The 22,580-nt window shown below is 64.5% G+C and overlaps 5 protein-coding genes across 13 annotated transcripts; 1 reads left to right on the forward strand and 4 right to left on the reverse strand.

Moving 5' to 3' along the window:
• Positions 1-6: 6 nt before the first annotated feature.
• On the reverse strand, positions 7-2,384 carry ALG3 (ALG3, alpha-1,3- mannosyltransferase). 2 transcript variants are annotated; one of them, XM_004943402.5, is made up of 9 exons: positions 2,223-2,384; positions 2,048-2,147; positions 1,823-1,970; positions 1,582-1,742; positions 1,384-1,504; positions 970-1,175; positions 754-830; positions 479-623; positions 7-387 (listed from the first exon to the last, which is right to left on the reverse strand). In XM_004943402.5, the coding sequence occupies exons 1-9, from the start codon at positions 2,347-2,349 to the stop codon at positions 198-200; spliced, it is 1,275 nt and encodes a 424-aa protein (XP_004943459.1). In that variant the 5' UTR covers positions 2,350-2,384; the 3' UTR covers positions 7-197. The 2 variants fall into 2 exon arrangements, with proteins under 2 accessions (XP_004943459.1, XP_422759.4); XM_422759.8 differs by having other exon boundaries at positions 754-833.
• Positions 2,385-2,497: 113 nt separating this feature from the next.
• LOC431092 (endothelin-converting enzyme 2-like) lies at positions 2,498-6,519 on the forward strand. 2 transcript variants are annotated; one of them, XM_040705700.2, is made up of 4 exons: positions 2,498-2,706; positions 3,902-4,185; positions 5,632-5,953; positions 6,453-6,519. In XM_040705700.2, the coding sequence occupies exons 1-3, from the start codon at positions 2,532-2,534 to the stop codon at positions 5,917-5,919; spliced, it is 747 nt and encodes a 248-aa protein (XP_040561634.1). In that variant the 5' UTR covers positions 2,498-2,531; the 3' UTR covers positions 5,920-5,953; positions 6,453-6,519. The 2 variants fall into 2 exon arrangements, with proteins under 2 accessions (XP_040561634.1, XP_046754805.1); XM_046898849.1 differs by having other exon boundaries at positions 5,632-6,519.
• Positions 6,520-7,636: 1,117 nt separating this feature from the next.
• CAMK2N2 (calcium/calmodulin dependent protein kinase II inhibitor 2) lies at positions 7,637-9,781 on the reverse strand. The gene is made up of 2 exons (XM_015291551.4): positions 9,563-9,781; positions 7,637-8,085 (listed from the first exon to the last, which is right to left on the reverse strand). The coding sequence occupies exons 1-2, from the start codon at positions 9,729-9,731 to the stop codon at positions 8,015-8,017; spliced, it is 240 nt and encodes a 79-aa protein (XP_015147037.1). The 5' UTR covers positions 9,732-9,781; the 3' UTR covers positions 7,637-8,014.
• A 3,051-nt stretch (positions 9,782-12,832) lies between these two features.
• On the reverse strand, positions 12,833-15,766 carry MUL1L (mitochondrial E3 ubiquitin protein ligase 1-like). 4 transcript variants are annotated; one of them, XM_046898845.1, is made up of 5 exons: positions 15,347-15,766; positions 14,952-15,076; positions 14,654-14,741; positions 14,452-14,572; positions 12,833-14,266 (listed from the first exon to the last, which is right to left on the reverse strand). In XM_046898845.1, the coding sequence occupies exons 1-5, from the start codon at positions 15,486-15,488 to the stop codon at positions 13,585-13,587; spliced, it is 1,158 nt and encodes a 385-aa protein (XP_046754801.1). In that variant the 5' UTR covers positions 15,489-15,766; the 3' UTR covers positions 12,833-13,584. The 4 variants fall into 4 exon arrangements, with proteins under 4 accessions (XP_046754801.1, XP_015147035.3, XP_046754802.1 ...); XM_015291549.4 differs by having other exon boundaries at positions 14,952-15,090; positions 15,262-15,766; XM_046898846.1 differs by having other exon boundaries at positions 14,952-15,138; positions 15,347-15,396.
• Positions 15,727-22,494, reverse strand: ECE2 (endothelin converting enzyme 2). 4 transcript variants are annotated; one of them, XM_025153673.3, is made up of 19 exons: positions 22,447-22,494; positions 21,067-21,123; positions 20,585-20,729; positions 20,234-20,449; positions 20,034-20,158; positions 19,803-19,949; positions 19,663-19,728; positions 19,322-19,510; positions 18,902-19,044; positions 18,699-18,813; positions 18,343-18,453; positions 18,065-18,163; positions 17,915-17,992; positions 17,712-17,815; positions 17,341-17,451; positions 17,157-17,224; positions 16,415-16,605; positions 16,241-16,336; positions 15,727-16,147 (listed from the first exon to the last, which is right to left on the reverse strand). In XM_025153673.3, the coding sequence occupies exons 1-19, from the start codon at positions 22,486-22,488 to the stop codon at positions 15,971-15,973; spliced, it is 2,280 nt and encodes a 759-aa protein (XP_025009441.2). In that variant the 5' UTR covers positions 22,489-22,494; the 3' UTR covers positions 15,727-15,970. The 4 variants fall into 4 exon arrangements, 3 of the variants coding, with proteins under 3 accessions (XP_025009441.2, XP_004943466.4, XP_025009442.2); XM_004943409.5 differs by having other exon boundaries at positions 21,067-21,153; XM_025153674.3 differs by having other exon boundaries at positions 15,727-16,164; positions 21,067-21,153.
• Between the last annotated feature and the right edge of the window lie 86 nt (positions 22,495-22,580).

The raw sequence follows: 22,580 nt of genomic DNA on the forward strand, positions 1-22,580 counted from the left end.
ACCGCGGCCAGGAAAGGGCCCCCAGAGCCCCTTTATTGGAGAAGTCCTGCCCAGCACGGGCTTCCACATTGCTCCCTTTGTAGTTCCAGGGCTCACGGCCCTCCTCAGGTGGCCAGGGGCAACCTGGAAGCAAGGCAGGCAGAAGAGCAAGCAGAGGAGCCGACCTGGAGTCCCTTCCCATTGTCCAGCCAGCGCTCTCACTGTGCCTTCCTGGAGAGGGGATCGGACTTCTTGCTGGGCTGGGGTGGCTGTGGGGCTGGTGGCAGGGCTGTGCCATACCACAGCTGGAGTAGGACCAGTCCGTGACAGATGTGCAGGGAGAGGGAGCTGCAGACAGTGGAGGGGTAGGTGTTCCAGCAGAGCTCTATCACGCCCAGCAACAGCACCCTGTGGGGGGAGCCAGGGGTTAGTAGGGGGGGCACAACAGCCTCCTCAAAACCTCAGCAGCCACATAACACTGAGCCCTGCCAGCACGTACTTGGGCATGTGAGCGAGCTTGGAGGTTGGGGTGCACCACAGCAGGTAGGGCAGTGTGTGGAAGTACCAGACGTAGAACTGGTAGTGCAGGGAACGGCTGCAGCAAATGCCCAGGAAGTTGGAGGAGAAGAGGATGAAGACAATCTGTGAGCGGGCATTGAGGTAACAAACCCAAGAGGCTGGAAGTGCAATCCCCCCGTGGCTCCCCAGGAGCAGCCTTCTAGTGTTTGCCCTGCCCTTCCCACTCTCCTTGCCCCCCACCGTGCCAAAGGATATTGTTGACACTCAGGGGGGGAGATGGGTGCTTCCTCTCGACTGGATCCTTCAGCAGAGATAGGATGCTTTCTTTGGACCTGCTGGGAAAGCACAGACATCAGCCTCAGCTGCTCAAAGCCTTTTCTACCCCAATTTCCCTCCATGAGCCACAACCATGGGGGCTGGCAGGGTATGGCTGATGGGGGACCAGTGCCCACGGGGACACCCAGGTCTCACCTGTGCCATCGGTGCAGCGCAAAGAGCACCAAGCCAGACAGGTGTGCCAAAAGCAACCCTACATGGAAAGCCCGGTGCTGGAACACCTCCTCTGGGAGGAAGCGCCAATTCACTGTCCACTTGAACTGGAACTGACGGCCCAGGTCGAAGGAGCGTGTCAGGTACCCCACGGGATTCTCCAGCAGGAAGGGCAGCCCTAAGGCCACCTGCAAGATACAGCAGCCAATAACTGGGGCTCCATCACCCCCACTGCATGCTGAGGGGTGTATGGGGGAAAGCCGAAGCTGGGAGCCCTGGGGGTCTGTTGTTAGCAGTACGGGGCCAACACAGGTGCTGGAGCTGCAGAGCACGCCCACCAAGGGGTCTACAGGACGCTCTGGTGGCTGCGGGCAATGGTGAGTGGCAGGGACCAACCTGGAGCACGGCACAGATGCAGAGCTTGGGGATGCAGCCCAAGAGGCCGAAGCGCTGCAGGAGGAGAAAGAGCAGCCCGGGTGCAAAGAGGAGGACGTTCATCTTCACTGACACGGCCAGGCTAGGTGGGAAGTGGGGTTACAGCACGGCCTACACGGGGAGAGCCTCAGGCCGAGGCCGGCCCCGTTGGCCCCACACCTGAACAGCAGGCAGCCCCAGGACCAGCGGTCCTCCAGGAAGAAGTTGATAGCGAGGAAGAGGATGGCCATGGCCACGGGGTCGTTGAAGAGCCGCAAGACGAAGATGGAGTGGATGCGGTAGGAGGCGCAGCACATGAAGAAGAAGACGTACGGGGGGACCTGGCGGGACACGGGCTCAGCGGCGGGGCCCGGCACGCAGGGGGTGGCACACAGGGCCGCTCGGCGCGGTACCCCCCTACCTTGCAGGTGCGGCAGTAGATGCGGAAGACGAGCAGCAGGTTGAGCAGGTAGAGCCCGGCGAAGATGTGCTGCGCCAGGCGGATGTCGGCCCCGCGGCCCGTGGCGTAGTACAGCCCCAGGAAGAGGTACACAAAGCCGGCGGGGTAACTGCGGGCACAGACCGGGCGGGCCGCGTTGCCCCCCATCCCGCCCCACGCCGCCCACCCCGCGGGCCCCATACTCACACCAGCGGCCCGGTGTCGCCCCGCAGCCGCGCGTAGTCGCGGGTGCCGTTGGCGAAGCCCTCCACCTCCTGCATGTACGCCTGCCAGTCGATCTCGGTGTCTGCGGGGCGGGTGGGCGGCTGAGGAGGGCGGCTCGGGGCTCCCCGCACCCCGCCCCGCACCGCCCGCTACTCACAGGGCACCCTGCGGATCACCCACAGGTTGACGCCGCCCTCCGCCAGGCACAGGCAGGCGGCCACCAGCGGCGTGTAGCGGGGCTCCAGCAGCACCTCCCGACAGACCCGGCGCAACCTCACCGCCATGCCGCCGCCGCCGCAGAGGGGAACCCTTTACCGCTGAAGACGCGTTTCCAGCCGGAAGCCCTGAGAGGAAGGACCGTAAGTCCTTAGCGGTGAGACCGGAAATCTGTAGGCAGCGCGGCGCTCTCAGCCGGAAGCTCTTAGTAAACGCACACCGGAAGCTGCACGTGTTCGCCGCCGTCGCCATGGAGCGGCGCCCCCCGCCCGCCGCCGCCAATCGGTGCTACGCGCAGCGCCGCTTCTGGGAGGAGCGGTACCGCCGGGCGGGCGCTGAGCCCCGGGAGTGGTTGGGCGACTTCGAGCGGTTCCGCGCGTTGCTGGAGCCCGAGCTGCGCCCCGACGACCGCATCCTCGTGCTCGGTACGGGCGCGGTGTCAGGGCGGGAGGCGGCCCCGGGGCTCGGGGGGCGCGGGTGTAGCAGTGCGGGACGGGGCGGGGGGGCGGCGGGGCAGTGTCACTGCGCGCTAATCCCACCTGAGCCGCGCGGCTTAGCGGGCTGAGCTGAGCCGGGCAGGTGTCGTCAGGCGGTGTCATCGCCGATCCCCTTAGCGGCTCAGCGGCTGCGGACAGCGACCCCCGGGGCTGAGCTGTGCCCCGCCGCGCCCGGCTCGGCACCGCGCTGCCATCCGCTGGGGTCCGGGGGACGCTCGGCGGGAGTCCGTCTGGGGGTCCCATTGGGGTCACGCCCCGATGAGTGCCCCCGGGTCACTGCTCGGCTCCTGGATGGCACGGACTGGGTTGGGGGATGCGAGGTTATGGGGGGGTCTCGTTGGGGTGAGGGCACAAGATTTTGGGGATCCTGTTGCGGTGGGGCACACAAGGTCTTGGTAGTCTCATTAGGATCAACCCCTGGTTGGGTATCCCAAAGACGTGAACCCAAGGGCATTTCTACTGGGGTCCCTGGGGGTGTGGGCAGGGTTGAAGGGCACAACATCTCAGGGGTCCCATTGGGGATTCAAGGGGCTCAAGGCTGGGCCCCACTTAGAGGTCCCATTGAGTTTATCCCCAGCTGAATGTTCCTAAGACAGCACTTGGGTCCCGGGGTGCATTGGCAGGGTTGGGGGATAGGGGCAAGGCCGAGTGGAACACAGTCTTTTGGGTGTCATTGGGGACATCCCCCAGCTGAGCATCCCCAGGACATGCCTGCTCAGGTCACAGGGGATGTGGACAGGGTTGGTGGGCATGGGCACGGTGGCAGGATTATGGGACACAGCATCTTGGGGTTCTCATTTGGGTGCCACTAGGGTTCCAGAGGGCACAAGGCAGGATCTTGTTTGGGGGTCTTATTGGGCTGGGGAGCACAAGGGGGGATTCCACCTGGAGGTCACAGTGGGTCAGTCCCCATCCTTGGGACAGCGCTTGGGTCCTGGGGAGCACGGGTAGGGTTGGGGAGCGCAAGGATTTGGGGTTCCCATTATGCTCCCATTGGGGTTGGGAGCTCAGCGTCTTGGCAGCGTCCTATTGGAGTCCCATTGGAACTGATGGTGCAAGGCGGTGCCCTGGCCAGGAGTCCTATTGCAACCAACCCCCACTGAGCATCCCCATCCCGGCACAGGCTGTGGGACCAGTGCCCTGAGCTACGAGCTGCACGAGTTGGGCTACCCCGATGTCACCAGCATCGACTTCTCGCCCGCCTGCGTGGAGGCCATGCGCTCCCGCTATGCCCACTGCCCCCAGCTGCGCTGGGCCGTCATGGACATGCGCTCCCTGACCTTCCCCGACGCTTCCTTCGACGTGGTGCTGGAGAAGGGCACGCTGGACGTGCTGCTGGTGGAGGAGGCTGACCCCTGGCATGTGTCCCCCCGCGGCGCTGCCGCGATGCGCCGGGTGCTGGCAGAGGTATGGCAGGGATGGGGCAGTGCCCCCCGCCTCTCCCCCAGGTCCCTGAGTGATAAGTGCTGGGGCTGGAGGGGCACGGGGAGATACGCCCCCAACCCCTTTTGGTGCAGACTCTTGTAGCCCAAATCCCCAGGAATGTCACGCATATTGAGCCCCATCCCCACGGCTATGGGTACACGGGGGGCAGTGTGGCCTTGCCAGCCCCAGGCAAGGTGACAGCAGTGGGGCAGTGCCAGCCCATCCACCCCCCCTCCCTCCCCCCCCATCCCGGCTCAGCTTCGATCTCCTTAGCGGGGTCCCCGTCCTGCAGTCCCCACCTCAGCATTGCCATGGAAACCCCCGTCAGCATTTCAGCATCGACAGGGCTGTGGCGTTGCCACGGGGACGGGCGATGCCTCGGGGCCCCCATTAATTGGCAGCAGGATGGAGCTGCCTCTGTGCAGCGGGGGGGCAGCGGGGTGCCGGCAGCCCCCGGCCCTCCTCTCCAGGGGCTGACATCAGAAGCACGGCCCCCACATGGCTGGGGATGCCCCCCATCCCCTCGTGCCCCATAGCATCCCAGCTGAATAGGGCACCCTGCACGCTGCCAGCACCGAGCCCAGCCCTGGCATCCCATCGCTGCCTGTTCTTGTCACTGGGCCAAGCAGTGAGGATTTAGGACTTTTTTTTTTCCTCTCTCTCTTTTTTTTTTTTTTCTCTCATTTTTAATCCTGCATTCAATCCCTGCCCTCCCCCAGCACCGCCGGGCACGGCACCATCCTTTGGTCCCCGCTGTCCTCACAGAGGGCTCAGCCCTCTCCCTGGTGGGCACCCACTGCTTTTCCCACCCCTTTGCTGCATTGGGCCCCCCTCTCCCCATCCCATTGCTGCCTGTGACCTGGAAACCTCCATTATGCCACCGCTGTCCCGGGGGGGGCCGAGCAGCCCCCGCCCCATAATCCTCTTAGGGAGCCCCCTAACGGGATCACCGCTGTGTGGTGACGGTGGGGGGGGGGGGGGGGGGATGACTTAGGGACACCCCTGGGGACATTCCTGTCCCTGTGCCCAGCGCTGGGCGGGGTCCTGTCCCGGTGCGGGGTGGTCTTTGGCCGATAACGTTATGGGGATGTTTGGGATGGAGCCCCGGTGCTGTGCTGGCATCCCATTGCCGCAGCCGCCCCGGCACTCCTTGGCATGCGGAGCACGCGGGCGCCGGCCGCGAGAGCCTTTTGACATTGGATAAAGCCAAGCAAGAAAATTGATGTTCTTTTCCATCCTATTAGCGGGGGCTTAGCTCCAGCCAGGAGAAAATGGTGATTAAAGGGCCGAGTCGTTCCCTATTCCAACAGCACCTGGGGGGGGGGGGGAGAGGAGAGGGGACGCAGAGGGTGAGTGTGACGGAGGGGTCTCTGGGCTGGGGCTGATGAACGGGCCAAACTGACACCGTTTTCCCCCCCATACGCACAGGTGAGCCGCGTGCTGCGCCCGGGGGGCCGCTTCCTCTCCATCACCTTCGCTCAGCCCCATTTCCGCGCCCCGCACTACGCACAGGAGGCCTTTGGCTGGTTGCTGCGGCACGCCGCCTGCGGGGACGCCTTCCACTACTTCGTCTACATCATGTGCAAGGGGCAGCCCCTGGCCCCCCGCGACCTGGCCCTGGGCAGGCAGCTGGGGCGGCCCCCCCCGGCCCCGCCGCCCCCCGTCACCATGGCGGAGGACGAGGATGAGGACTTCCTCCGCGCCATCGAACTGTGACCCCGCGGCGTCACCTCCGCGCCTTTCTTTTTGGGTGGGGACATCCCGCTCCCCGTCCCAGCTGTATGGGAAGGGGGGCAGCGGGGCCGCGCGCCGCACATCGCTTTGTGCCCCCCCTCCTCTCGGATTGCGGCCACGGCGCTGGGAATGAGACTGCGGCGGGTTTAATTCCAACCGCCCCCCCCAGCACTGCTGTGACAGTGCCAGGCCTGGTGATGGGGGGGCGGGGGATGTGACCCCGCCGTGCCGTCCCCTGCACTATGGGGACACCCCTGTGCCAGGGGAGGTGGCACACAGACCAGGGGAGGTGACATGCGTGACCAGGCACGGGGCGCCAGGGCAGCGACACACAGCAGGCGGTGACACGGGGTGTCCCAGGCCCTGAGCTCTGCCATCACGGCATAAATGGGTCAGCGGGGCCCCCCCCGGAGCCATGGGGTGTTGTGTGGGGGGGGGCGGGGGGGGGGAAGGAAGGATCGGCCGGCAGCAGTACATGGATGTATTTTATTCATCGCGTTTTGTTCACCGTACAGTGACAAATGGCGCTGGACGTTACAATGGACCGGTGGTAGAACACGATGGCGCGGATCGCTCCCCTTCCTCCCTGCTCTGTGTGTGCGTCGGGGTGCTTTCCTTTGTTTCTTCCTTTTTTATTTTATTTATTATTATTTTTTTTAATGTAGGGTTTTTTTTTTTTTCCCTTTTTTTTCCTTTTTTTTTTTTTTTGTACTATATTTTTGGAGTTGTCGTGTTTCCCCCCCCACCCCCCCATAAACGCGACCGAAAAAAGGATGACGGCTGTTCTCATGCACGGCCCCCCCCCCCCTCCCCCCCGACCCTCCCCAAAGAAGCTTTCTTACAAAACAAAATTAAATTAAAGTACAAAATTAAAAACAACAACTCAGGCGCGGCCCCCCCCGGCCCCGCAGCCCCCCGCAGCCCCACATCCCTCCGGGCAGAGGCGGCCGCGGGGCGATGGATGATGGCGGTGCGGTTCCCCCCCCCCCCCATGCTGTGTTTTTCTCTCTTTTTTCCCTTTCTCTCTCTCCCTTTTTTTTTTCCTCCCCCCCTTTCTTCTCTCCCCCCCCTTTTTCCTCTCTTTTTTTCCCCCTTTTCTGTTTTTTTCCTCCTTTTCCCCTTTTTTTTTTTTTACTTTTTCTCCTTTTCTCTCCCCCTTTTCCCCCCTTCTCTTTTCTCCTTTTTTCCCTTTCCTCTTTTTCTCTCTTTTCCCCCCTTTTCCCCCCTTCCTCTCTTTTCACTCTTCTTTTCCCCCCTTTTCACTCTTTGTTTTCCCCCCTTCACTCTTTCATGTTTTCCCCTTTTCACCCATTTTTCTCCCTTTTCACTCTTATTTCCCCCCTTTCACTCTTTGTTTTTCCCCCTTTCATTCTTTTTCCCCCTTTCATTCTTTTTCCCCCTTTCACTCTTTTTTATTCCCCCTTTTCACTCATTTTTCACTCTTTATTCCCCCCTTTCTCTCTTCTTATTCCCCCCTTTTCACTCCTTTCTCTCCTTCCCCCCTTTTCTCTCTTCTCCTTTTTTCCTCCCTTTCTCTCTCCATCCCCCCCCCCCCCCTTTTTTTTAATATATATATTTTTTTCTCTCTTTTTGTTGTTTTCTTATGGAAAAAAATATGACCCCTTTACACTGCAGACTCCAACAGCGGACCGACGTCGGCGGATCGATCGTTTTTAACAAAGATTCGGATCGATAGATATAAAAATACAAATATGAGGATTTTTCCTGTTAAAAAGAAGCGTGCCGGAGTGGGGCTGACCCTGCACACCAGGACACGGCGCTCGGGCCACCAAAGCTCATGCAGAAAACGATGGAGCAAAGAATATCTCCGGGCAGCAGCAGCGCTCCGAGTCCGCTCCGACCCCCCCACACCTTAAAGGTATATTTTTTTTTGGGGGGGGGGGTCCCTCTGCCCAGGGGAAGGGGGGGGGTAAAGTGCATGGCCCGAGGGGGCGGCCCCGAAGGCGGGGATGGAGCGGGGGCCCCCGGCGTGCGGTACCCCCTCCCCGGGGTGTGGGGGGGGGGCGTGGGCATGGCCCCCCCCCCCTCCGTGGGTCCTGGTGGTGGTTCTCTGGGTTTATACCCCCGATGGCGACTTCTCCGTCATGCCCTTGAGCACCTCGTCTATCCGGTCATCCTCGATCACCACTGCGGGGACACGCGGGGGGGGGGGGGGGACGTGGGTGGGCATGGGGACACGAGCGGGGGTGGCTCCATACCCTTCTCCTCCCCCACCCCCCCCCCTCCTCCCTGCAGCCCCACCGTTGCCTCGTTCCGAGGGCTCGGGTATGGGACCCCTACCCTATAGGATGTGGGATGGTGGGGTGCCCCCCCCCGGCAGCCAGGTGTGGGTGGTTGGATGGGGAAATGGGGGTGGGAAGGACCCCCCCCTCCGCGCTGCGGCACCGCTGATGAGAGCAACAGGAGCAGAATGGGTAATGACCCAGTGGGGGGGGCAACATCGGGCCCCCACGGCATCGCTCGCTGCAGTGTGGTGTTATGGGGGGGGCTGTGAGGACCCCCCCACCCCCCCCACCCTGGTGAACAGCATCATCAGACTGCCCCCCACCCAGTCATCTCCCCTCGGACAGAATCCCCCCACAGCAATAGGCATCAGCAGAGCACCACCGGACAGACCCCCACAGCCGGGCAGAGCCCCTCCAGCAGCATCATCACTGTGCAGGACCCCCCAGCATCCCCCACTGGGCCTTCCCCAGCCCCACTGAGAGGGTCCGCTGCCCCCATCCATCGGCATTGCAAAATGAGGTGGGGGGGGCACGGGCAGCGGTGCATCATCTCTCAGGGGTGGGAGTGTGGGTGCTGGGGGGGGCTGTGTGCCCCCCTTTTGCACAATGGAGGGTTGGCTGTGCCCCATCCGAGCAGGTGGGGAGGGGGCTGCCCTCAGGGTTCCCCACGGATGGATGGATGGGGATTTAGCAGGGGGAGTATTTATTTGGGTTCGGATTGAGCTGCTATAGGGTCTCTGCGGCATGAAGGGAAGCGGGGGGGGGGGGGGCGACGACGACGACGACGACATACACACAGCCTTACGGAGCCCCGGGGGGGCACACAGCGGGGGTGATGCTGCTGAGCATCGCTGCTGTGGGGTCTCTGCGGCAGGCGGGGATGTGGCAGGGAGAATGCTATGGGGCCGGGGGGGGGGGGCGTCCCAAGGGGGGTGCGGCAACCGCAAAGAGCAGCTCCGGGGGAAGCGGGGGCAGCCCCAGGGATGCCCGGGGCACTCCGGGGGTAGCGGGGGGGGGTCCATCCTGCGGCTTTGGGGCAGCGCCGCAGAGTGGGATTCCTGCAGCTGCCCGGTGCCGGGGGACGGAGCCGGGGATGGTGTGGGGCAGAGGCGGGGATGCGGCGCTGGGGATGCCATGGGGCACAGCTGCAGTCCGGGGACGCGGGGGGGAAGGGGGGGCACCGCTCTAGGGCAGCGCTAAGGATGCTATAGGGCACAGCCGGGGCTCCCAGCGCTGCTACGGGGCGCAGCTGCAGGTGCGGCGGCAGAGCGATGCCGGGGGCAGCACCGGGGGTACCGGGGATGCTGCGGGGCGCAACCGGGGGTCCGGGGGAAACCGAGGGGTCGCGGCGCCGGGTCGGGGGGGGGGGGGGTCCGTACCTCTCTTGGCGCGGCCGATCTGTCCCAGCTTGGGGGGCCGCTTGCCCTGGTTGCCCCCGAAGAAGGCGTTGGTGTCCTGCAGGCGGCAGCTGAAGGGCAGCTCCCCCGCCTCGGGCTCGGCGCCGTAGCGACCCACCTTGTCCTCGCCGTAGGGCAGCACCTGCGACATGGCGGGGCCGAGCGGGCCGAGCCGCGCCGCGCCGAGCCGGGAGCCAGTCTGCGGCGGCGGCGGCGGCGGCGGGGAGGAAAGCCGGGCGGAAGGATGAAGTCATGCATCCGGGGGGAGCGGGGACCCCCCCACCCGGCGGGGCGGGAGGGGGCGGCTCCGAGCTCCGCGGACGGGACGGGACGGGACGCGTGGGGGGGACCGGGGGCGGCTGCCCGTCCCGGGGTCCGTCCGGTGTCGGTGCGCCCATCCCCAGCGCGGCACCGCGTGCGTGGCTCCCCCCCCTCCCCACTGAGCCCGTGGCCCGGGCAGAGATCCCCCGAGGCTGTCCCCAGCACGGCGCTGCAGCCCCATCCCTGGCAGCCCCTCCTGCAGCCCCCATGCAGGGCTTCCTCCCCCCCGTCCCCGTCCCTTCTGTGGGTCCGTGTGGGTCACTGCACACGTGTGCACTCAGAGGGATGCGCGCTGGGTGTATCTGTGGGGCTGTGGTTCGGGCGCAGACCCGTGGGTACCCACGGGGATACCGCTGCCCCTTGACTCAGCCGTTCCCTGGGGACAGAGCCCCGGGGCAGGAAGGGCAGGAAGGGACAAAGCCATCCCCACAGGGACGTGCCATGGGTCAGCTGCTGTTAGCCCCCAGAGACCATCGTGCCTCCCACCCGAGAGCCACAGCTGCACCACGTTGGCATCAGCGGCCCTGAGAAAGCCCCACCTGGGACCCCTCCCCATCGCTGGGGTGTTATTTAGGCTCAGGTTTGGGGGAAGGAGGGATGGGGCCCATTTCTCAATGCCGCCGTCCTCCCGTGCTTTGAGATCGCAGATGAAAGCTGCTGTAGAAGAGCATCAGTGGGGCCAGCCCATGCAAGAGGACAGGTGCTGCTATTTTGGGAAGGCTTGGCCGTGCTGTTCTCTTTGTGCTGGGCTCTGCAGAGCCCGCGCCCCTCCGAGAGCAGCGCTGGGGCAGCGGTGCCCCCTCCCCGCCAGCGAGGCGATCCTTTATCACCGCCTTTGCTGGGGAAGCGGCTCCAACCCCTTCATCTGGCAGCTTCTGCTCCCACAAAAAGAAGCGCCTGGGAAAATAGGCGAGAGGCCCACGCTGAGATGTGCCCTGCTTTCCCCATCGCCGGGCCCACGTGCTTCTGCCCATGGGCAGGGAGCGGCGAGCCGGGGGGCTGGGGAGCAGATGGGCTGCAGAGGGGGGGGGGGGATGGCAGCAGGGTGTTGTGCTCTGGGGGTGGGTCAGGGTGGGGGCACCACGCTGGTGATGGGTGAGGAGGGATAGGGCTTTGGTTTGCCCTTATAGTTGGGCTCTTGGCGTTCGGGATGTGGGTGGGCAAGTGGCCTATGTGGGTGGATGGCACAGCGGGGGCTGGCTCTCCCCCCCCCCCCCCCCAGGCAGCAGGTCGGGCGCTGGCGGTGCGGAGCTGTGCCTGCAGCCTGCTCCTGGTGCCTCCATCTGCTTGCTGCCAGCCCTGCCAAGAAACGTGAAATGGCACTTCTGCTCGCTGGGTCCCATCTCCCCGCTGCCACCACCCTGAGCGCCTGTCCCCAGCACTCTGTGGGGCCAGTGAGGGTCACCTGCAAGCGCCACCTGCGTCCTGCCTTGTCCCTCCATATGGGGCAGTAGGGTAGAGCTATGAGCTGTGCCAGGTGCTTCACGGGAAAAGCTTTTTGTCCTGTGAGGTCCCAGCATTTGAGAGACTGACCCCGCTGGGCAGACAGCATCCCTGCGGGGGTGACAAGCTCCATCCCTCATCTGTCACCACATCTCCATCACCATGACAACAGACAAGGAGGCAGGTGGCAGCGAGCTGGCAGCCCTGGGGGGCATGGTGGGTGCAGTGGGTACCTACGGGGCACTGGGTGGGGGTGGCAGCAATGGGACACCTGAGTCCTCTCGAGTGCCGTGGGATGGGGCTGTGGCTCAGCACCGTGCTCTCTGCAGGTGTCCCCAAAACAAACGTCCCCGGGGTGATGGTGGGGATGTACAGTGAGTTCACCGAGGGGCGCTGGCACGGCAGCCCTATGCAGGGTGGGTTGGCATTGCCGGGCTCTGCCTGGTGCCGAGGGGTTGAATCATGGTGCTGCCTGGCACCGCTCCGGGCTGTGCAGCAGGGTCTACGTGGCTGGGTTGCCGCGGGGCTGGTGGTTTTTCAGGGGGGACAGCGTGGCGGGAGGGGTGCCTGCACCTCTCTGTGTGCCTGCAGGGACAGGGTGCAGTGGGACGCATCCCCTTCCCTCCGTACCCTCAGTGCTGTGGGGCTTCAGCTCGGTGCCACCGGCCAGGGGTGGCCGTGAACCCCTCTGCCCATCCCTGGCTCAGCCCCAGGAGCGAGGAGAGCAGTCTCCGGGTGCGCAGACACCTCCCAGCCCACGCACCCACTCGCGCCAGCAGCTCTTGGCACGCGGGGAATGCGTTCCTGGCAGCCCGGCCCTCTCCCATCTGGTATTTATCTCCTTCCCGAAATCCCTCCTGCTGCGGGGGGGACGACCGGCTGGTGCAGGGGACTCGGTCCCCACTGCTCACTCTGCAGCGCAGCGCAGCCATACTGGTGAGGGGGAGAGACTGGGGTGAGAGAATGTGGGGGAAAGGTGGGGAAACTCCCTCACTTCAACGATGCTTGTGGGTCTCTAGAGGTTTAGCTGTGTGTTTTGGGGCATCGCAGCTGGCAGCAGGCCCTGGGGACAACGCCTCTGCCCCCAGTGAGTGCCTGACCCCAAACCAGGAGCGATGGGACAGCTGCCCCGGGGAAGGGGGCACAGAACCCCATACCCACACACTGCTGTCAGGCTGCCGGCATCACTCCCGCCCCAAATCCCGGGTGCCCCAAAGCTGCAGGAGCTGGGAGAGCCCGTGGGTTGCCTGGGCAACGGCAGGCAGTGATGGGGAGCGGTCCAGGGGAGCAGTTGCCATGGAGACCGGGAGAGCACAGTTGCCTTGGTAACAGCACCCCCCCCCTTCTTCATCCCCATCCTTGCGCCTTTTGGGGTTGTCCCAAAGGATGCACCCGCAGCCAGGGGTCCCCTGCCCAGCTGTGTTGGGAGGGGATGGTGGCACTTCCCAACCCCTCTGTAACGATGCAAAGGAAAACGCGAGGCTGTGCTTGGCTCCTCAGCTTTATCAATGACAAACAACTGCGCGTCACTCCTGCGCTGGCTCCGGGGAGGGCGCATGGGGCTCAGCGGGTGCTCGAGGCTGCCTCGGGGCTGTCCTTCAGCTCTGGGGAGGCCGTGGTGAGGGACAGCAGGATGCCGCAGCCCACACTGTCCCCAGTCCCCTGCCCAGGTGCCAGAGCAGCAAGCGGATGGGAATTTTTCAGCTCCCACGGGGTCTGCTTAGTGAGTGCAGGCACACGGTAGGGGAATGCTGGTGCCAGGGTGTGACACAGTGGTGGCTCTGGGTGGTTTCTGTACCCCCACCTTCCCCAGCTGTGTCTCGCCAGCCCTGGGATCTCCCTCCAGTCCTGTCATTTACCCACAGACAAAGCCACACACCAGAAAAGCAAAACAAGGAAAAAAGCCACACTGCAGGGAGGGGAGGGAAGGGGGGGAGCGTTCAGGACTCAGAAAATAGATCCAGAATGGTGCAGGGCCTCGTCTCCTTGTGTCAGGCACCTGGATTACAATGACCCTATGCTCTCACGTTAGGGGTGGAGGTATGACTTGGGCAGACAAAGGGGCAAATAGGATGACGAGGCTGTAAATCCCCTCAGCCCTACCCTGAAATAGACAGGGGTAAGCCAGGACCCCTCCCTCCCCAGCAGGAACCACCCAGCTGCACGCCAGGGGACAGCTGAGACTTGTACAAGCTTCACGCCAGGCTTGGTTGGCACTGCCCTGCCGCCCCCCAACGCTCTCAGGCCTGGTAGAGGGGCACGACGCGGTCAATGGGCCCCCGGCAGATGGGGCAGAGACGAGTGGGCAAGGCCTGGAAGCAGCGGAAGCAGCAGCAGATGTGGCCGCAGCCCAGGAGGACACACTCACGGGGCCGGGTAAGGCAAACCACGCAGGAGTCCTCCAGCCCTTCATCGCCATCCTCCTCCACCTCCGGCTCCTTGTCCTGGTGCTTGTGGCGGATGGCACGGCACAGGGTGTGCAGGAGGACAGCCAGCCCCACCACGGCACACAACATAGCTGCCCCCTTCCAAAACCCTCTGGCTGACTCCAGCTCGGCCAGCACTGTCTGCCAGTCCCCCAGGCACAAGAAATACTCGCCCTCCCGGGCTGGTGGTTGGAGGTGCAGGGAGCCATCAGGGTGCAGGGCCAGCTCCCCAATGCCTGTCAGCCCGGCCCCCACCCGCAGCATCTCCTCTGTCTCGAGGATGCCTTTGGGTTTCTCCCCACTCAGGTAGTGGCCCAGCAGGTCGCGGAAGCCGTGGGCTGGTTGCTGGAAGCGCTCGTACACCATCTCCAGGGGCAGGCAGACGGCTCGCAGCGGGCTCTCCACGCTCACCTGTGTCACTGCTTCAGCATCCGGGGAGGCCAGCAAGAAGGGGACAGTGTAGACCTGCTCTGAGAGCACCCGCTCGCTCTCAGTCCTGCAAGCGGAGAGCACAGCACTGAGATGCGGAGAACCTGAAGGAAACCTGAGCTGCTAGGGCTGAACTGGGGGAAAGGACTGGAGACTCTACGCAAGCTGCTTTCTGCCTCTCATGTGTCCCCAGAGGTTGGGGTCTGGAGCCGCCGGTGCAAGCCTGGCCCCGATGTCCCCTCTGCTGCTCACCAGCTCCGTGCCAAGCTGTTCCAGATCAGCCGATGCTCTTTCAGAAGCAGCTTTTGGATCACGCCCTGCATCCCCCCGTGGTATTGGCTGGACAGCGCAGCCTTGGCTGGCAGCACTATGCCTGAGGACAAACGGATGTATCACAGCCAAAGGATGAGAGCCTGCTCCCTGTCCCCAGCGTGTGGCCATGGGGACGCCTTACCTTCCAGGGCAACATAAGGCAGGCACCTCCCATCGGCTGCAGACACCACTGCTGGTAAACTGTCGTCAACCTGGAGCTTCGGGGCCTCCTGGAAGAGTAGGGCTGAGCGTGAACACAGGCACAGGCAGATGGGCTGGCAGCAGAGGGTTTGTGCGTGGCATTTGGCAGGACGTGACCCACCCGGTGCTAGGCATCATGATGCTGATGGAGGGCGCAGACATCAGCAGGGTGCACGGGCTCTGGGCCGGACAATGGGGCAGGGACAGCGGGCGGGGGAAGGCACAGTGAGACAGGCTACCTGTATGCGTGCCACAACTCGGGCTTTCTTCCTGTACAGGTAGTAGAAGAGGCCGGAGAAGGCGAGGCTGGAGCCCAGGCACAGCAGCTCCACGGGGCTGATGGGCGGCGCATCCATGGCACGGGCTGGGGCAGCGGCTCTGCAAGGTGAGCACGTGGCTGGGGCGGCGCTGGGGACGTCCCGCTACCTGTGACCCCGCGGGGGTCAGCTCAGCACCCGCAGTGCCGGGGCCGGAGCCCTGCACCCGGCCCGCGGCCCGCACTCCCTCCTCATCCCGCACCCGGCTCGGACCCTGCACCCAGGGCCTCACCGAGGCCTGGCGTTCCCAGCGCGAGCCCAGCCCCCCCGGCTCGGCCTCGGCCCCCCGGTCCGGCCCCGCCGCCGCCGCCGCTCACCCCGGTCCGGCCCGGCCCCGCTGCCCCCCGAGGAGCCTAGGCCCGGACCCAGGCCCGGCCGCGCCGCCTGCCGGGAAGCGTAGTTCAGCCTTCGCAGCGCGGCGGCGGGGCCGGCGGGGGTCGGAACTACGCCTCCCACCATCCCTCGCGTCGAACTACGGCTCCCGTCGTGCCCTGCGACAGGCCGCGGTGCTCGCCGCGAGGCCTACGAGCGCCTACAAGGCCCGGCGGGCATTGCGCGTCGCGGTGCCGCCCGTGGGGGTGCTCAGCGCCGCGGCCGCCATTTTCCCTCCCGTCGCGGCCGAAGGGGCGCCCGAATCCCAACGGCGCCCCGGTTCGTCGCATCGCGGCCCCCCAGGAAGGACCCGGAGACGTCGGCATAGGTGGAAACTGCATTTAATCGTTCAATAAAGTCAGCGAGAGCCACCCGCAGCGGAAGGCACCAGTGCCCGCGGCCGGGCCCGGCGGGCAGGGACGGGGGAGCCAAGCCGGGGCGGGAGGGAGCGCGGGGACGGCGGGGCCGGGCGGCAGCCGGCCTCCATCCGCACAGCCCGGGGACGCGTCCCCGGCACGAGCGGGGCGGGGGGCAGAGCCGGGGCGCCTCCCGAGCGGGGGTCCCCGTCCCTACCACACCTCACAGTGCTTGCCGGGGTTCATGGGCGAGCCCAGCGGGCAGCCGAAGTGCTGCACGAAGTCCCGCGAGTTGCTGAGGGTGCCGATGACGCGGTACTTGTCGGGGCTGTGCGGGTCGGTCACCAGCCCTTCGTGGGAGCTCTCGGGTGTCCGCACCGAGCACCACACCTGGGGGAGGGGAACGGCTGTGGGGACGGGGGAAACCCCCCCGCCTTGGGGGGCGCGGAAATGGCAGCCGGGGGGGGGGCTGCGGAGCCGTACTTGCGCGAAGCCCACGAAGAAGAGCTGGTGGTTGGTGAGCCCCAGCGCCGGGAGCCGCTTCTCTTCTCCGTTCTTCTGCAGCCAGGATTTGTACGCCTGTGGGATGGACGCCACGAAAGCGTGGGAGGAGGTTGAGGGCTGTGCCCCCCTCCCCGCCCCGGCGGTCCCACTCACGTTGTAGGCCGCCTTCAGGCCGCCGTTGTCGGCGATGTTCTCTCCCAGCGTCTGGCGGCCGTTGACGTTCTCGCGGTGCACTGTGTAGCGGCCGTACTGCTCCGTCATGCAGGCCGTGCGGTTCTTGAAGGCCTCCAGCGAGGAGTTCTGCCACCAGGGCCGCAGGTTGCCCTCCTTGTCGTACTCGCGGCCTGCGGGACCGAGCCGTGGGGCGGCGACCCCAAACTCGCTGCGGGGTTCCCCAAACTGAACACCGTGGGGGGTCTTCAGGGGACTTGGGTTCATGCGCTCTGGGAGCACGGTGTCCCCCAGCCCCTGCAGCGTGTTTATCCCCTTACGGAGCCCCCCGCTGTCCCCTGTGACCATAAATTCCCCCCACGGCCCCCGCTCGTCCCCTCTGGCTCCGGTGAAGGCGCAAAGCAGAGCGGATGTGAGAGGGACCCATCCCAAAAGGAGGATGAGGAGGAGGTTGGGGGGCCACGGGCCGGCCCGAGCTGCAGACACCGTGTCCTCACCAAGCGGATGGAGCGAAAGCTGCACAGAGAAGCCGGGGGGAGGTATCGGCAGGTGCCACCTGGGGAGACAGGACATAGAAGGGGAAGCCAGCCAGCCGGGTTGGGGGGTGGCCAGGGCCACGAGCATGCATGATGCAATGGATGGCAAAGCAGCACCCTCTCCCCACACCCAGGGGATGAGTCCGGGAGGGGGATGGGAAGGCGACAGGGGCTCCTGTTGCTCTCACCTTGGTCATCGAAGGCGTGGGTCAGCTCGTGTCCCATCACCACGCCGATACCACCGAAATTGAGGGCTCTGTGGGGCCGCAGGAAAGAGGTGAGTGAGTGCAGAAGGGGTGCAGCTGGGCAGCCCCTCCAGCTCATGAGTGCCCCCCAGCCGGGAGCTGCCCCTCAGCTCCATATCGGGCTCACTTGGGGTGGTTGCGGGCGTAGAACGGTGCCTGCAGGATGCCAGCGGGGAAGACGATGCCGTTCTTGGTGGGCAGGTAGTAGGCATTGACGGTCTGTGGGGTCATGCTCCACCTGGGGAATGGGGGACAGGGATGTGTCTCCCCCCTCCATCTCCCCCCTCAGGGCCCTCCTGTGCCATCTCCCTCCTTGGGTCCCACCTGCAAGGGGCTGGCACCCGCCCCATGACCAAAGGACCCTGCGTCCATCCTGGGGAAAAGCCAGGGTACCCACAATTATCTGTGCCACCTCATCTCTTGAAGTGCTCTAACCTTTGTTCCCACCCTGGAGGGGTCACCTGTGGGGAAGGGATGCCTAAGTGACACAGGACTTACTGGTCACGGTTGGGAGGTTTCCGCAGCTGGTCAGCCATCACTTTGGCAGAGAAGTTGTAGAAGTTGAGCATGTTCTGGAAGAAGGAGTCCTCGGAGACCTCGTACTGGTGAGGAAGAAGATAGGTGAGGAAGGACTGTCTCTTGCTGCATCGTCCCACCACGGGTTGTGTGAAGGTGTCGGACCCCTCCCCATGAGCCCCTACCCCATCGTAGACATCATCCAGCTCTTTGTTGTCCAGGATGAAGTCTGGGAAGCCGATCATGTCATAGATGGCATCTGCCTGCATGGGGAGAAGCCCTGGTGGTCAGATGGGGCTGGGGGATACCGGAGGGGCCTCCTGTGGATCTCTCACCTTCTCCTTGGCAGCCTGCCTGGTCTTGTCATCCATCCATTCCAGCTGTTCCAGGGATACCTCAAAGGCTGTCCGGATCTCACTGATCATCTCCTCCGCCTAGGGACAGGAGAGGATGCTCTGTTCCCCGTGCCACTCATGCAGGGATGGGTTGGGCAGGAGGTGGCCATGGGTGAGCCCCGCATCCCATCCCCAATACTGGGGGTCCCATTTCACCGTTCCCCAGGATCTGGGGGAAAACAGGAGATCTCATGGATGGGGAAGGTATGTGTCCTCACGATGGCCTTGCTGTCCCGGTCAAAGGTGGCTTTGACGAAGAGGGAGCCCAGGGCGAAGCCCAACGTGTCATCTGTGTTCGAGATGCAGGTCTGCCAGCGGGGCGTGCAGGACTGTGGGAGAGACCAGAGCCCTTGAGATGTTAGGGCAGCCACAGACCTCCCTCCCTGCCCACTGTCTCCCCCTGGCTGTGGGGAGATGCTCCACAGTGAAACCCTGTATCCCAAAAGTTGTACCCCAAATCCTTCTTCAGCATCTGGGGCTTAGTATGCCAAGGGGTGCCCAAGGGCAGAAGCGATCCCAACTACCCCTGCACTGCTATGGATAGAGAAGGGTGGCCCCAAACCCCTCCCGTTACCTTCCTTGTGCCATAAAGTGTCTCCAGCAGCCTCTCCTGGGCTGTCTCAAAGCGCTGGTCCAGGCTGGAGGCTGTTTTCTGCACCAGGTTCCAGATCAGGTAGTTGTTCAGAACGCTGTGGGGCAGAGGGATGTTTCGTGTGGCCATGCGACCAGCACATGGGGGATGTCCTATGCCCAAATGGGGTCCCTGGGGGTGCTCACCTCCTGTCGGTGCTGTTGATGAGCTCAGAGACCTGCTGGAGGTAGGCGTCCCCATACACCACCACAGGCTCCGTCTCTGCCAGCTCCAGTGGAGCCAGTGCATAGGAAAGGTAATCCAGCCAGTCGATGGCAGGAGCAAGGACCTGCAGGGGCATGGGGACATGGTTCCGCACCACTCTTCCTGGGTGTTCCCAGGTCCCCCACCACTTCAAGTCTGTTTTCTGCCCCAAACCGCCGCTCCCTGTTCCTCCCACAGCTGCAGGACAAGGGATGCCCACAGAGCTCCCCAAATCCCAGTGATGGTGGGGTGAGCACCGCACTGCAGCGCATCCGCATGCTGGGCTGCCCAGGGTGTGCTGAGCATGGCCCCGTGCTGGACAACCTCCTCCTGTGTCCCAGACCCAGAGGGAGCATGCCCACCTGCAGCTCCGCGATGCTCATCTTGTGGTAGATCTTCTCATCATCCCGCCGCTCAGCCTGTGGCACGGTGATGTTGGCCAGCAGCGTCTCAAAGTCCAGTACCTGCTGCATCTGCAGGCGGGTGGGCTCCTTGGACCCCCCCAGCAGCATGCCCAGCTCCACCATGTAGTCCAGGTATGCAGTCAGGACCTGGTGAGACCACAAGACTCATCTGCAGCTCTCTTCTGCCCATGGGTTCCTGGTTTGGCCACTCCATGCCAGCTCTGAGAGGCTCAGACCTGCTGCCCCCCTGGACCCGCTGTCCCTGAGCCCCCAGCACCATGCAGTGCTCCTGGACTCACCTTCTCATTGGCAGTCTTGTTCAGGTAGTAATCCCGGGATGGAAGGAAAAGCCCCGACTGGTCCACCTTGGGGACAGAGGGGCAGCATGGGCATCCCATACGTCCCAATGCCCCCAGTGCCTGCTACCCCCAGTGCCCACCTGGATGACGTTGCTGTTGGAGCTCTTGGAGTCTGCACCCACATAGACAGTGAAGAACGGGGTTGCTCGGTAGGTGCCTGACACAATCTTCAGCACCTCCATGAAGCTGCTCTGGTTCCAGGAGCCGGTGACATTCCATCCGCCGATCTGCCACCAAATGGTACCAGGAGGTGTTTGTCACCCCGTGCTGTGGGGAAAGCTCCAGGACTGTCCCCAGGGCTGAGCCTTCACCTTGTCGATGAGCTCCATGAGGGGCTGGGAGCCCAGTTCCTCAATTCGCTGCTCCTTGAGGCAGGACAGGTAGTAGCGCTGCGTCTTCCTCTCTGCCTCACTGCTGGAGTTGAAGCTGGAGTTCTCTGCGGGATACTACAGCTCAGCCCAAACCCCTTCTGCTGGCACCCTCAGACAGTCCCCATTCCCCCCGTGCCCACCGAGGAGGTGTTTCATGATGGCCTGGTTCTGGTCCCAGATGCTGTTGAAGGTGCTCCACTTGGAGCGCCCATTGGGCAGTGGGTTCCTCTTGATCCAGCCCCCACATGAGTACTGGTAGAAGTCCTGGCAGGGGTCGGTGTCCGTGTCCAGGGCCTCCAGGATCTTGCTGGCCACCCGGACGCAGGCGTCCGTCAGGCACATGGTATGGGAGGGATCTGCAGGGAAAGGCATGCCAGGGGGGAAACTGAGGCACGGAGTGGGACTGCTCCTTGGGGTGGGTACAGCACCCAGCGACCTGCTGTCCCCACGAGGGGCGATGCCATCTGTACCCCAGCATGGCGGTCTCCTACCTCTGCTGTACTGGACAGCCAGAGCCACGATGGTGATGCCGAGCAGCAGGGCCAGTGTGATGGCGACGGTGCAGAGCACCAGCTCCAGCTGGGAGCGCGAGGCCAGGCGGCTCAGCAGCGGCCCCGTCCCCTTCCGAAACCCCACCTGGGCAGGAGGCAAGGGCTGACATCACATCCCCTCCCCAGACTGCTCCCAGGTGCCCTGGCTTGGCTGTGGGGCATGGGACCAGATGGGGACTAAGCCTGGAAACAGCCACCCTGAAGCCAGCGCATCCCTTGCGGACGAGCCATTTGTGGATGCTGGTGCACCCCCCGCTGAGCTGCAGGGAAGGGGAACACCCTCTGCTGCATTTTGGCTGCCTTCCAGCACATCATCTAGGGACAGCCAAGGCTGGCCGGGCTCCCGGCCCCACTCCTGCTGCGTGCTGGGGGCTGCAAGAAAGGGGTCCCGAGCAAAGCAGGGGGACTGGGGCATAGCTCACCTCCACGCTGTCAGGGGAAGCGCTGCCATCCCCCGCTGGCTCCGGCCCCTCGTCCTCCTGCAGCGTGGCATGCTTGTAGTCAGGCATCTGAGGGGGGAAAGCAGGCTGGGGGGGGCTGCACCCCACTGCCCCCTCTGCCTCCTACAGCAGGTGCACGGGGGGGACAGGGCCTCCCCCAGAAGCCAGCCCCATCCCCGGTTCACCCTGGGGTGCACAATGCGGGATGCTGGTGGGAGCCTTGGGGCCCGAGCATCCCTGCGTGTCACCATGGCAACAGCAGCATCACCCCGCTGACAGGTGCCACATCGCCACGGAGATGCACTCCCTATCTCCTGGCAACCGTTGCTTAGCGCTGCTGTCTCGCCCCTCCCCCCCACCTGGAACTTTCCATGCAGATGTGCACTGGTCTGAAACATCTGGAAGCCCTCCCCCCTTCCCCCCACCCACGCAGGGCAGGGTGCAGGGATCCAGGGGGACAGGGGTACCGTGGGGGCATCGGCTGGTTGCAGAGGACCAGCGACACTGGTGAGACAGGCACCCTTTTGCACCAGAGTGGGGGGGCAGCCCTACTGCTTGCACTCAACCTGCGAGGGGCTCAGCTAAGAAGGAGGGATGGGGGGGATTGAACTGGAGGAAGGAGCAGGGTGCTTTGGTATAGAGTTTCTGGGTATGCACTATCCTTAGGCTTCAGAGTTAACGCCTGGGTGGGCTGTGGCTCAGCCTCCATCTGCGTATCTCTGCAGTGCTCAGGGGCATGAAGTTGCCGGGGTGTGTGTGTGGGGGGGGGGGAAGGATAAGCGTTCTGCTCCCCGCTCCCAGCTCCCTCGCCCATCACTGGGACCCAGGGATGTTGCTAAGCAGGGGGGGTTCCATCACTGTGGGATGGTGGCATTGGGCAGCTTGGCATGTAGGACTGGGGCCGGCTGGGTGCCCCGATCTGCCGCGGTGCCCCACGTCACCTCCAGCCGCATCTCTCCTGGCACCCTGAGGCTGAGGCAGGACCCAGCCCACGGGCTCCTCCTGCCCCGTCCATGGGGAAAATGGGCCCCCCAGCCCCCGGGCGTGCTGTGGGGCAGCATCCACAAGCTCCAGGTGTGCTCCCCACTCTGGCACAATGAAGGGCTGTGGGTTCATCCCGAGCTGCCCCATTTCTCCCAGCGGGGAGGTCCCTTTGCCCCTCTCCCCCTGCCGCCGTGGGGAGCCCCCCCGGCCCCCTCATCCCACGGGCTCTCGATCCCCTTTCTCCCCCCGGTTCCTTCTCTCCGCACCCCCCCGCAGCCCTCCCCCTCTCCCGCAGCTCTCCAGCCCCAACACGCGGGCTGTCCCCGCGCCCCCCCTCCCCCCCTCCTGTCCCCTGCGTCCCTCCCTGCCGACACTCACGGCGTGTCCGAGCTCCTGCAGGGCCACGTTCATCCTGGCCATCCCGCCTAGCTCCGCTCCCCGCCCGGCCCGCGCCGGGCCCCCGCCGCCGCCGCAGCGCCGCCTGCCTCCGCCATGGCCCGGCACCGGCACCG

This window comes from Gallus gallus, chromosome 9 (assembly GCF_016699485.2).
Source record: "Gallus gallus isolate bGalGal1 chromosome 9, bGalGal1.mat.broiler.GRCg7b, whole genome shotgun sequence".
NCBI lineage: Eukaryota > Metazoa > Chordata > Aves > Galliformes > Phasianidae > Gallus > Gallus gallus.

Bases quoted from the DNA above. Each gene is read 5' to 3' on its own strand.
- ALG3 (XM_422759.8), bottom strand. From the start codon at position 2,349: ATGGCGGTGAGGTTGCGCCGGGTCTGTCGGGAGGTGCTGCTGGAGCCC. The intron at 834-969 runs GTGAGACCTGGG...GTGCTTTCCCAG, and splicing joins GCGCTGCACCGATGGCACAG to CAGGTCCAAAGAAAGCATCC. The intron at 388-478 runs GTACGTGCTGGC...CTCCCCCCACAG, and splicing joins AAGCTCGCTCACATGCCCAA to GGTGCTGTTGCTGGGCGTGA.
- LOC431092 (XM_046898849.1), top strand. From the start codon at position 2,532: ATGGAGCGGCGCCCCCCGCCCGCCGCCGCCAATCGGTGCTACGCGCAG. The intron at 2,707-3,901 runs GTACGGGCGCGG...ATCCCGGCACAG, and splicing joins CGACCGCATCCTCGTGCTCG to GCTGTGGGACCAGTGCCCTG. The intron at 4,186-5,631 runs GTATGGCAGGGA...CCATACGCACAG, and splicing joins TGCGCCGGGTGCTGGCAGAG to GTGAGCCGCGTGCTGCGCCC.
- CAMK2N2 (XM_015291551.4), bottom strand. From the start codon at position 9,731: ATGTCGCAGGTGCTGCCCTACGGCGAGGACAAGGTGGGTCGCTACGGC. The intron at 8,086-9,562 runs GTACGGACCCCC...GTGTCCCCGCAG, and splicing joins GATCGGCCGCGCCAAGAGAG to TGGTGATCGAGGATGACCGG.
- MUL1L (XM_015291549.4), bottom strand. From the start codon at position 15,488: ATGGTGGGAGGCGTAGTTCCGACCCCCGCCGGCCCCGCCGCCGCGCTG. The intron at 15,091-15,261 runs GTGAGGCCCTGG...CTCACCTTGCAG, and splicing joins GCTGGGAACGCCAGGCCTCG to AGCCGCTGCCCCAGCCCGTG. The intron at 14,573-14,653 runs GTAAGGCGTCCC...GTTTGTCCTCAG, and splicing joins GCCTTATGTTGCCCTGGAAG to GCATAGTGCTGCCAGCCAAG.
- ECE2 (XM_004943409.5), bottom strand. From the start codon at position 22,488: ATGGCCAGGATGAACGTGGCCCTGCAGGAGCTCGGACACGCC. The intron at 18,454-18,698 runs GTAACGGGAGGG...TCTCTCCCACAG, and splicing joins CACTTTATGGCACAAGGAAG to TCCTGCACGCCCCGCTGGCA. The intron at 17,816-17,914 runs GTAGGGGCTCAT...CTTCCTCACCAG, and splicing joins TGGATGATGTCTACGATGGG to TACGAGGTCTCCGAGGACTC.